At 49.7% G+C, this 12726-nt stretch overlaps 1 protein-coding gene across 4 annotated transcripts in view; it reads right to left on the bottom strand.

Moving 5' to 3' along the window:
* Nucleotides 1-12726, bottom strand: part of PPFIBP1 (PPFIA binding protein 1) — a 139930-nt gene that overhangs the window by 27634 nt on the left and 99570 nt on the right. For 2 of the 4 annotated variants that reach the window (XM_038769366.1, XM_038769351.1), the window contains 3 exons: nt 11123-11294; nt 9242-9274; nt 1273-1426 (listed from right to left, as the gene is read on the bottom strand). In XM_038769366.1, coding sequence (XP_038625294.1) covers nt 1273-1426; nt 9242-9274; nt 11123-11294 — 359 coding nt within the window. The remainder of the gene's footprint in view (nt 1-1272; nt 1427-9241; nt 9275-11122; nt 11295-12726) is intronic. The other 2 variants (XM_038769367.1, XM_038769359.1) reach the window with 1 other exon arrangement.

Consider the following 12726-nt stretch of genomic DNA (forward strand, 5'->3'; position numbering starts at 1 on the left):
TCTCCTGGGTGACCTTGAGTAAGTCATTTCCCTTCTCTATGTCTCAGTTTCCTCATCTACAAAATGGGGATTCAATCCCTGTTCTCCCCAGTACTTAGACTGTGAGCCCCAAGTGGGACCAGATGATCTTGTATCTACCCCAGTGCTTGGCAAAGAGTGAGCGCTGAACAAATACCACAGTTATTATTAAGTATCTGAAAATTACCACTATTATTAGGTATGATATAATGATAATAGTAATAACAATAATAATAATAATAATAATAATAATAATAATAATAATAATAATAATGGTAAGCTCACTGTGGGCAGGGAATGTGTCTGTTTACTGTTACACTGTTTACTGTTAGAGAAGCAGCATGGCTCAGCGGAAAAAGCCCAGGCTTTGGAGTCAGAGGTCATGGGTTCAAATCCCAGCTCCGCCAATTGTCAGCTGTGTGACTTTGGGCAAGTCACTTCGCTTCTCTGGGCCTCAGTTACCTCATCTGGAAAATGGGGATGAAGATTGTGAGCCCCACGTGGGACAACCTGATCACCTTATATCCCCCCAGTGCTTAGAACAGTGCTTTGCACATAGTAAGCACTTAACAAATACCATCATTATATTGTAACCTCCCAAGTGCTTAGTACAATGATAATAACAATGACAATAACACCACTGCCACCAGCCAGGAACCAAACTGAAAATGGCACCTCAGCATGGCCTAATGAATAGAGCCTGGGCCTGGGACTCAGAAGGTCATGGGTTCTAATCCCAGCTCCACCCCCTGTCTGCTGTGTGACCTCGGAAAGCCACTTCACTTCTCAAGGACTCAGTGACCTCATCTGTAAAATGGGGATCGACACCGTGAGCCCCATGGGGGCCAGAGACTGTGTCCAACCTGCTAAACCTGAGCTTATTGCAGTGCCTGGCGCGTAGTAAGTGCTTAACAAATACCACCTCACCTTCCCCAGCCTGAGTTTAAGGCCTCGACGGCGAAAACTTACCAGGGGGCCACCCTCCTGGCCCCCCGAGGGATGAGCCCCCCGCTCAATAAATACGATTGAATGAATGAATCTAGCTTTACTTCTATTTATTCTGATGACTTGACACCTGTCCACATGTTTTGTTTTGTTGTCCGTCTCCCCCCTTCTAGACTGTGAGCCCGTTGTTGGGTAGGGACCGTCTCTAGATGTTGCCCACGTGTACTTCCCAAGTGCTTAGTACAGTGCTCTGCACACAGTCAGCGCTCAATAAATACTAATGAATGCCCTCTTCTTCATCCCTCGTACCTCCCGAACAGCTTCCTGATGCCTCTGGGCTTCTTCCGGGATTCTGGAGACGGGGGTGCCAGCTGGAAGGGGGAACTGCCGTCCGCTCCTCCCTTGGCCCGGGGGGCCAGGCTGGCCAGGTCCAGGTGCTCGGAGGGCTCCTTTTCGGTCTCGGCTATTCAAAGGACAAAGCGGAGTGAGTCTTGGAGCCCCCGGCTGGATGGGCTTGCGGGGGCGATGTTCTTTCCCGCTCCCTGCCAGTCCCCCCCCGAGCTGGCCCCCGCCGTGCGCATTTGAGGACGTGGCCTGGTCCGCCTGGTTGGGCCGTGGTGTCGGAGCATCGGTCCGGCCTGGGGCCGTCTCTCTGCCTGCCTCCTGCCTAAACGGGACCAATCAATCAATCAATCGTATTTATTGAGCGCTTACTGTGTGCAGAGCACTGGACTAAGCGCTTGGGAAGTACAAGTTGGCAACATATAGAGACGGTCCCTACCCAACAGTGGGCTCACAGTCTAAAAGGGGGAGAGACCAGTCTAAAAGGGGATGCGCTCCACCAAACAGCACACCTGACTGAGCGGGCCTCACACCATCGACCCCTGGTCCACGTCCTCCCTCTGGCCTGGAATGCCCTCCCTCCTCACATCCGCCAAACTAGCTCTCTTCCCCCTTTCAAAGCCCTACTGAGAGCTCACCTCCTCCAGGAAGCCTTCCCACACTGAGCCCTCCCTTTCCTCTGCTCCTCCTCCCCTCTGCTCTACTCCCTTCCCTGCCCCACAGCCCTGGTGTATATCTGTATATACTTATTATTTTATTTTATTCATGATGGGTATATATATCTATAATTCTATTTATCTATTTTGATGCTATTGATGCCTGTAGCCTGTGAGCCTGTTGTTGGGTAGGGATTGTCTCTATCTGTTGCCAAACTGTAGTTTCCAAGCGCTTAGTACAGTGCTCTGTGTACAGTAAGCACTCAATAAATACGATTGAATGAATAATAATAATGGCATTTATTAAGCGCTTACTATGTGCAAAGCACTGGGGAGGTTACAAGGTTATCAGGTTGTCCCACAGGGGGCTCACGATCTTAATCCCCATTTTACAGATGAGGTAACTGAGGCACAGAGAATAATAATAATAATAATGTTGGTATTTGTTAAGCACCTACTATGTGCAAAGCACTGTTCTAAGCGCTGGGGTAGATACAAGGTAATCAGGTTGTCCCACGAGGGGCTCACAGTCTTCATCCCCATTTTACAGATGAGGGAACTGAGGCCCAGAGAAGTGAAGTGACTTGCCCAAAGTCACACAGCTGACAAGTGACGGAGCCAGAATTTGAACCCACGGCCTCTGACTCCAAAGCCCGGGCTCTTTCCACTGAGCCACGCTGCTTCCCAAGTGAAGTGACTTGCCCAAAGTCACATAGCTGACAAGTGACGGAGCCGGGATCTGAACCCATGAACTCTGACTCCAAAGCCGGGCTCTTTCACTGAACCAACCTCTCCTGGAGCCCGGGGGCTTGCCAAACACCCTCTGGATAGCTACCAGCGTAGAGAAGCAGCATGGCTCAGTGGAAAGAGCACGGGCTTTGGAGTCAGAGGTCATGGGTTCGAATCCTGAATCCTTGCTCTATACACTAAGCCACACGGCTTCCCTACAAGATAGTCAGGTTGGACACAGTCCCTGTCCCACACAAGACTCACAGTATAAATAGGAGGGAGAACAGGTTGTTGGGAAGGGACTGTCTCTATATGTTGCCGACTTGTACTTCCTAAGCGCTTAGTACAGTGCCCTACATACTAGAACAGGGCTTTGCACATAGTAAGCACTTAATAAATGCCATTATTACTAATAAATACGATTGAATGAATGAACAGGTACTGAATCCCCATTGTGCCGATGAGGCTCAGAGAAGTGAAGCACAGCAGACAAGTGGTGGATCCAGCATTATTATTAAAATAATAATAGCGGTGGTGGTATTTATTAAACGCTTACTATGTGCCAGGCACTGTACTAAGAGCTGGGATGGATACAAGCAAATTGGGTTGGACACAGTCCCTGTCCCACATGGGGCTCAGTATTAATTCCCATTTTACAGATGGGATAACTAAGGAACAGAGAAGTTATCATTATTATTATTATTGATGGCATTTATTAAGCGCTTACTATGTGCAAAGCACTGTTCTAAGCGCTGGGAAGGTTACAAGGTGATCAGGTTGTCCCATGGGGGGCTCACAGTCTTAATCCCCATTTTACAGATGAGGTCACTGAGGCACAGAGAAGTTAAATGACTTGCCCCAAGTCACACAGATGACAAGTGGTGGAGCCGGGATTTGAACCCATGACTTCTGACTCCAAAGCCCGTGATCTTTCCTCTGAGCCACGCTGCTTCTCAATCAACCAATCAATCGTATTTATTGAGCGCTTACTTTGTGCAGAGCACTGTACTAAGCGCTTGGGAAGTACAAGTTGGCAACATATAGAGACAGTCCCTACCCAACAGTGGGCTCACAGTCTAGAAGGGGGAGACAGACAACAAAACCAAACATATTAACAATATAAAATAAATAGAATAGATATGTACAAGTAAAATAAATAAATAAATAATAATAATAATAATGGCATTTGTTAAGCGCTTACTATGTGCACAGCACTGTTCTAAGCACTGGGGGGAATACAAGGTGATCAAGTTGTCCCACAGGGGGCTCACAGTCTTAAACCCCATTTTACAGATGAGGTAACTGAGGCTCAGAGAAGTTAAGTGACTTGCCCAAGGTCACACAGCAGACGTGGCGGAGAGTAATAGAGTAATAAATATGTACAAACATATATACATATATCCAGGTGCTGTGGGGAAGGGAAGGATGGGGGGATGGAGAGGGGGATGAGGGGGAGAGGAAGGAGGGGGCTCAGTCTGGGAAGGCTCTCAGTAGGGCCTTGAAGTTATGTTGACATAACTTGAGTGTTAAGTGACTTGCCCAGCAGACCCTTGGTAGAGTCAGAATTAGAACTCAGGTCCTCCGACACCCAGGCCCACACACTTTCCACTAGGCCAGGCTGCTTCCCGACAGCAATATCACTGGAGGACCGGAAGAGGAGGAAGGAGAGGAGGAAGAGGAGCTGCTTCCGGGGAACGAAGCCTTCACGTTGCGGCGCAGAGTTGCTCCAAGTGACCTGAGGAGAGCCAATGGCCTCCAACGTGAAGAGACAGAGGAGGAGGAGATGTTGTGATGATGATAATGATGATTGTGGTATTTGTTAAATAAATTCTTACTATGTGCCAGGCGCTGTTCTAAGCGCTGGGGTGGACAGAAGGTAATCCGGTTGGACACAGTCCCCGTCCCACATGGGGCTCACAGTCTTCATCCCCATTTTACAGGTGAGGGAACTGAGGCCCAGAGAAGTGAAGCGACTTGCCCAGGTCCCACAGTGGACAAGTAGCGGAGCCGGGATAAGAACCCTGGTCCTTCTCATTCCCTGGCCTGGGTTCTAGCTGTTAGGCCGGGCTGCTTCGTGAGGTAGGAGGGAGGGAGGGAAGGAAGGAGGGATTGCAGGCACAGAAGCAGCGTGGCTCAGTGGAAGGAGCATGGGATTTGGAGTCAGAGGTCATGGGTTCAAATCCCGGCTTCGCCAACTGTCAGCTGTGGGACTTTGGGTAAGTCACTTCACTTCTCTGGGCCTCAGTTCCCTCATCTGTAAAATGGGGATTAAGACTGTGAGCCCCCCCATGGGACAACCTGATCACCTTGTAAGCTCCCCAGCATTTAGAACAGTGCTCTGCACATGGTAAGTGCTTAGTAAATGCCATCATCATTATTATTATTAGATTTGCCACTGAAGCCAACCAGGCCTGAGAGAAACCACAGTTTTCTGGTGAGTGGAGAGTGCTCGTGAGTGGAGACAGATGCTCTCTGAGAAAGGCGCATAAACACTCGCCACAGTTCCGGGAAGCGGTTCTAATCCCAGCTCCGGCACTTGTCTGCTGTATGACCTTAGGCAGGTCACTTCATTTCTCCGTGCCTCAGTTCCCTCATCTGTAAAATGAGGGTTAAGTCCGTGAGCCCCACGTGGAACAGGGACTGTGTCCAACCCAATTTGCTTGTATCCACCCCAGCGCTTAGTACAGTGCTTGGCACATAGAGAAGCAGCATGGCTCAGTGGAAAGAGCATGGGCTTTAGAGTCAGAGGTCATGGGTTCAAATCCCGACTCCACCAACTGTCAGCTGTGTGACTTTAGGCAAGTCACTTAACTTCTCTGTGCCTCAGTTCCCTCATCTGTAAAATGGGGATGAAGACTGTGAGCCCCCTGTGGGACAACCTGATCACCTGGTATCCCCCCAGTGCTTAGAACAGTGCTTTGAACATAGTAAGCGCTTAACAAATACCATTCTTCTTCTTATTATTATTAAGTGCTTAACAAATATCACAATTCTCAATTATCATTATTATTCCAAGGCCTGCTGCTGGCACCCAGGAGGACTGGGTGACAGAGAGTGTAGATGGTTTAGTGTAAACAAGGAAATCCCACTAGGCTACTCTCATAAGCATAAGAATAGTGCTATTTGTTAAAAATTTACTACGCTCTAAGGACTGGGCTTGATACAATCCGATCATCTCAGAAAAGGCCTTATCCCTCTTGGGCCTCATAGTTTAAAAGGGAGGAAGAACAAGTATTTAATCCCCGTTTTACAAATGAGGAAGTTGAGGCACAGAGAAACAAAGCGACTGGGCTAACGTCTCCCAGCAGGCAAGTGGCTGGTCTGGGTTTCGAACTCAGGTTCCCTGACTCCCAAGGCCTGTGCTCTTTCCACTAGGCCTGGATTAGGGTCATGCCCTGGGCTTATTTATTTATTTTACTTGTACATATCTATTCTATTTATTTTATTTTGTTAGGATGTTTGGTTTTGTTCTCTGTCTCCCCCTTCTAGACTGTGAGCCTACTGTTGGGTAGGGACTGTCTCTATATGTTGCCAACTTGTACTTCCCAATCGCTTAGTACAGTGCTCTGCACACAGTAAGCGCTCAATAAATACGATTGATTGATTGATTGATTTTACTGCGGTGCAGTCAACGTTGACAGCCTGCCTATTTCCCTTTCTTGGCGGCAGCATGGCACGTCGGGAAGAAGCAGTATGACCTAGTGGGTAGAGCAGGGGCCTGGGTTCCAATTCCGCCTCCACCTCCTGTCAGTTGTGTGATCTTTGGCAAGTCACTTCACTTCATCATCATCATCATCATCATCAATTGGATTTATTGAGCGCTTATTGTGTGCAGAGCACTGTACTAAGCACTTGGGAAGTACAAGTTGGTAACATAGAGAGACAGTCCCTACCCAGCAGTGGGCTCACAGTCTAAAAGGGGGAGACAGAGAACAAAACCAAACATACTAACAAAATAAAATAAATAGAATAGATATGTACAAGTAAAATAAATAAATAAATAAATAAGCCCAGGGCATGTCACTTCTGTGGGCCTCTGTTACCTCATCAGTAAAATGGGAATTAAGACTGGGAGTTCCATGTGGGACAGGAACTCTGGGTCCAACCTTCTTAGCGTTTATCTAGTGGAAAGACCACGGGCCAACGAGTCGGAGGACCGGGATTCTAATCCCAGCTCTGCCTCTTACCTACTATGTGACCTTGGAGAAGTCACTTCACTTCTCTGTGCCTCAGTTTCTTCGTCTCTAAAATGGGGATTCTATAGCTGTTTTCTCTCCAGCTTACAGACTGTGAGCTCTGTGTGGGATGGTGACTGTGCCTGACCTGATTAGTATAGCGTGGCTCGGTGGAAAGAGCACGGGCTTTGGAGTCAGGGGTCATGGGTTCGAATCCCAGCTCTGCCAATTGTCAGCTGCGTGACTTTGGGCAAGTCACTTCACTTCTCTGTGCCTCAGTTCCTTCGTCTCTAAAATGGGGATTCTATAGCTGTTTTCTCTCCAGCTTACAGACTGTGAGCTGTGTGTGGGATGGTGACTGTGCCTGACCTGATTAGTAGAGCGTGGCTCGGTGGAAAGAGCACGGGCTTTGGAGTCAGGGGTAATGGGTTCGAATCCCGGCTCTGCCAATTGTCAGCTGCGTGACTTTGGGCAAGTCACTTCTCTTCTCTGTGCCTCAATTCCCTCATCTGTAAATGGGGGATTAAGACTGTGAGCCCCTCATGGAACAACCTGATCTCCTTGTAACCTCCCCAGCACATAGAACAGTGCTTGGTACATGGTAAGCGCTTAATAAATGCCATTATTATTATTATTATAGGCCTTAACACAATACCGTGCTTAACATAATAAACGTTCAACAAGTAACACAATTATTGTTTTTGAGGTGGCAGGTAGGCTCAGATGCGGAGTTATTTCAAAGCTGGAAACTGCAGGAAGAGGGAGATGGGGGGTTGTGTCATTCATTCATTCATTCATTCATTCATTCGTATTTATTGAGCTCTTACTGTATGTAGAGCACTGTACTAAGTACTTGGGAGAGGGCAATACAATAAACAGTCACATTTCCTGCCCACAACAAGGTTACAGTCTAGTGGAGGGGAGACAGAAATACAAACAAATATAAGCATGGGAGGGGGCTCGTCCTAGTTGAAAAGGCTAGGAGTCGAGAGACGCGGGTTCTAATCCCGGCTCCGCCACTTGTCAGCTGTGTGATCTTGGGGAAGTCACTCTACCTCTCTGGGCCTCAGTGTCACCATGTGCAGGACTCAAATATGCGCTCTTCCTCCCTCAGAATGTGAGTCCTACATGGGACAGGGACCGTGCCTTAGCTGACTGTATAATAATAATAATAATGGTATTTATTAAGCGCTTACTATGTGTCGAGCACTGTTCTAAGCGCTGGGATAGACACAAGGTTATCAGGTTGTCCCACGTCGGGCTCACAGTCTTCATCCCCCTTTTACAGATGAGGTAACTGAGGCCCAGAGAAGTGAAGTGACTTGCCCAAGGTCACACAGCTGACAAGTGGCAGAGCTGGGATTAGAACCCACAACCTGACTCCCAAGCCCATGCTCTTTCCATTGAGCCATGCTGCTTCTCTGCATCTGCCCCAGATCTTAGCTTAGTGCTTGACATCTAGTAAGCACTTAATAAATAATACTAGTATTATTAACATCATCATTATTATCCTTTGGGCTGGTAAGGTTCCGTGCTTGAGGCAGAGGAAAGAGTGTTGGCCCAAAAACCTGGTATTCTCCTCTGATTCCTCACTAAATCATTCATTCATTCATTCATTCAATCGTATCTATTGAGCGCTTACTGTGTGCAGAGCACTGTACTAAGCACTTGGGGAGTACAAGTTGGCAACATATGGAGACGATCCCTACCCAACAGCGGGCTCACAGTCTAGAAGGGGGAGGCAGACAACAAAACATATTAACAAAATAAAATAAATAGAATAAATATGTACAAATAAAATATAGAGTAATAAATACATACAAACATATATACAGGTGCTGTGGGGAGGGGAAGGAGGTAAGGCAGGGGGAAGGGGGAGGAGGGGGAGAAGAAGGAGGGAGACCTTAGCTCTTCCCATTTTCAAAGCCCTCCTAAAATTCCACCTCCTCCGGGAAGCCTTCCCAGACTGAGCCCCAAATCGTGAAACACATGGACCCAACAGCCGCCTCGTGTCAAGTGTGTAAGCTCTTTTTCTCTTCTGTGTCCAACGCTTTGGGGTCCAGCAGGTGCTCAGTAAGTTCCCCCATGACCAGGGGAAGGACGGCCTGGTGGCCCTGGCGCCGGGAAATCCGGTCTTCCAAGACACCCCCCAAAGAGGAGGCTCATTAGTAGCGGTTATAATGGAGCGGCCCCCGTCGGCTTGAAAGCGGTGAGCGCGAGTTAAAATGGGCGCTTAGTTTAGTAGGAATGAGCGCCTTTCTGCGGGGGGGGGGCTGCTGCCAGCCGTCTCCGCTCCCGGTGGGGCCGGGCCGGGCCAGCCGGGGGGCATGCTCAGGGCAGGGGGCTGGCGCAGGCTGGCATGCGGCGGTACTATACCTAAGGTGGGTGCGCTCGCACTTCGGCTGCGATCTTCAGATTTCCCAACAACGCACAAATCACACGCAGCACAGCGCCAGAGAGCGCGGGGAATGACAAAATAAGACACGGATCAAAACTTCTCCCCGCAAAACGCACACCCCGCACACACGTAGACACAGGCGCACATCCAGAGGAGTGCACACACGGCCGCACGCATACACATGCATGCACACACCAGGTGGGAAGAAAGGCATCACAGATGCACGCGCCGTACAGGCGGCCTCCACCTCATCATCACCAATCGTATTTATTGAGCGCTTACTGTGTGCAGAGCACTGTACTAAGCGCTTGAACGTAACACACGCTGTCTCATTAAGATGTTCAATGAGGTTAATATCTTTGCCACGACAAGTAGGCGTGAAATGGATGAGGAAGCAGGAAAATGGGCCACAAAATAGGCCAAGAGGCTTTCTGGATGGGCTCAGCCCGAAAGGATATTATCCCAAGTTTAAAGCGCACAGAGGGACCGGAGAGCTGGGTGGATTCTGGGCGGTCGGAGCCCGTTTCCGCTCGGATCCTGCACCCGGGCGGGATCCGGGCTGGTGCCCCTGCCAATTGGATTACGGCCCCTCGTCCCTACTCGCCCGCTGGCTCCCCTCAACTATTCATGCCCAATTCCCGAAGCCTCCCGGGACCTAAATCCTGCTTTGGAGACCAGCTCATTTAGATTTAAGGACAGAGGAGGGAAACAACCATACACGACCAATGTAGAGGGTAGATGGGGGAGTGAGGAGGGAGGGGTAAGTCCATGTCTGAGGGTGTGGGGGAAGTTGGGACAAGGCAGGGGACCATCGGGACAAGGCGGGGGGCGTCAGGCATTGGGATGGGATGGAGGGGGTTGGGACCAGGTGTGAGGGGATGGAGTTGGGGCAGGGGGACTCGGGATGGGCGGTGTTGTCAGGAGAGGGTGGCGTGTTGGGTTAATAATAATAATGATGGTATTTGTTAAGCGCTTACTGTTTGTCAAGCACTGGGGCACAATTATCATTATTATTATTAGAGGGAAAGAGGGCAGCCCTTGGAGTCCAAACATAAGGATTCTCTCAATTTAGCTCCTCGTCCTCCCTGCTGGGATACCCTTACCATAGCGTGGCTCAGTGGAAAGAGCACGGGCTTGGGAGTCAGAGGTCATGGGTTCTAATCCCGACTCCACCACTTGTCAGCTGTGTGACTTTAGGCAAGTCACTTCACTTCTCTGGGCCTCAGTTACCTCATCTATAAAATGGGGGTTAAGACTGTGAGCCCCACATGGGACAACCTGATCACATTGTATCCTCCCCAGTACTTAGAACAGTGCTTTGCACATAGTAAGTGCTTAACAAACACCAAAATTATTATTATTATTAGGACAAGGTAATCAGGTTGTCCTGCATGGGGCTGACAGTCTTAATTCCCATTTTATAGTTGAGGTCACTGAGGCACAGAGAAGTTAACTGGCTTGTCCGAGGTCATACAGCAGACGAGTGGTGGAGTCGGGATTAGAACCCACGTTCTCTGACTCCCAAGCTCAGGCTCTTTCCACTAAGCCATGGATGGGGCAGGGTGTTGGGAGAGGGAGGGTGTGTCGGTATTGGAAGGGGGGGGGTGTCAGGATAGCTCAAGTGTGATGGGTCAGGGGGGTTTTGGGATGAGGTGGGGGGGTGTCGGGAGAGGGCAGGTGTGTTGGGAAAGGGACTGGAGGGGGGATGGTGGGGCGCCTGTTCTCCCCCGACCCCTGTGGGCGCCCTGTTATCCTGGCTCCACCCGGGGGGCCGGGAGGAACCGGGCGGGAAGCAGCAGACGAGCGGGCAAAGGGAGGGGAATGGGGGGTCGGCAGGAGCCGGAGCCCCGGAGACCCACCCAGGTTCGGAGCGCTGGCCGTCCTCTTGTTGCTTCTGATCTTGAAAAAGCCCCGGCCGAAGGAGGATCTGGCTTTCCGCGGGCCGAAGGGGTTGTCGTCCACAGAGCAGCCGGGTCCTGATGCCCTGGGTGGGAGCGTGCTGGACGGGCCCGGCTCCCCGGGGGCTGAACTCTGGGGGGACACAACTCCAACAGTCATTACCCTGATGCTCATGGCGATACCTCACGATACCTCGTCCTCACCGTACCTCATTCTCGCCTGTCCCGCCATCGACCCCCGGCCCACGTCATCCCCCGGGCCTGGAATGCCCTCCCTCTGCCCATCCGCCAAGCTAGCTCTCTTCCTCCCTTCAAGGCCTTATTGAGAGCTCACCTCCTCCAGGAGGCCTTCCCAGACTGAGCCCCTTCCTTCCTCTCCCCCTCGTCCCCCTCTCCATCCCCCCCTTCTTACCTCCTTCCCTTCCCCACAGCACCTGTATATATGTATATATGTTTGTACATATTTATTACTCTATTTATTTATTTATTTTACTTGTACATATCTATTCTATTTATTTTATTTTGTTAGTATGTTTGGTTTTGTTCTCTGTCTTCCCCTTTTAGACTGTGAGCCCACTGTTGGGTAAGGACTGTCTCTATATGCTGCCAATTTGTACTTCCCAAGCGCTTAGTACAGTGCTCTGCACATAGTAAGCGCTCAATAAATACGATTGATGATGATGATGATACGACCGGCCAGCCATTTGGCCAGCAACCAAATTTATTGAGGGTTTACTGTGTGCAGAGCACTGTATTAGAGAAGCAGCGTGGCTCAGGGAAAGAGCACGGACTTGGGAGCCAGAGGTCAGGGGTTCAAATCCCGGCTCCACCGCTTGTCATCTGTGTGACTTGGGGCAAGTGACTTAACTTCTCTGTGCCTCAGTTACCTCACCTGGAAAATGGGGATTAAGACTGTGAGCCCCACGTGGGACAACCTGGTCACCTGGTATCCTCCCGAGTGCTTAAAACAGTGGTTTGCACATAGTAAGTGCTTAACAAACGCCATCATCATCATCCTTATTATTATTAAGCATTTGTGAGAGTGCAGTGTATCAATAAGCAGTCACATTCTCTGCCCACAATCAGTTTACAGTCTAGAGGGGAAGACAGACATGGACAGGGATTGTCTCTATTTGTCGCTGATTTGTACTTCCCAAGCGCTAAGTACAGTGCTCTGCACACAGTAAGTGCTCAATAAATACAACTGAATTAATATAAACAAATTGCAGATATGTACATAAGCGCCTGGTTGGGAAGATGAATAAAGGGAGCAGTCAGGGAGACACAGAAGGGAGTGGGAGAAGTGGAAAGTGGGGGGCTTAGTTGGGGAAGGCATCTGGGAGGAGATGGGCCTTCAATAAGGCTCTGAAGGGTGGGGAGAGGAATTGTTGGATTTGAGGAGGGAGGGTGTTCCCGGCCAGAGGCAGGATGTGGGTGACAAGTCGGCGGTGGGACAGACAAGATCGAAATACAATGAGAAGGTTGGCATTAGAGAAGTGAAATTCATTCATTCAGTCATATTTATTGAGCACTCACTGTGTGCAGAGCACTGCACTAAGCGCTTG

Source organism: Tachyglossus aculeatus, chromosome 2 (assembly GCF_015852505.1).
Source record: "Tachyglossus aculeatus isolate mTacAcu1 chromosome 2, mTacAcu1.pri, whole genome shotgun sequence".
NCBI lineage: Eukaryota > Metazoa > Chordata > Mammalia > Monotremata > Tachyglossidae > Tachyglossus > Tachyglossus aculeatus.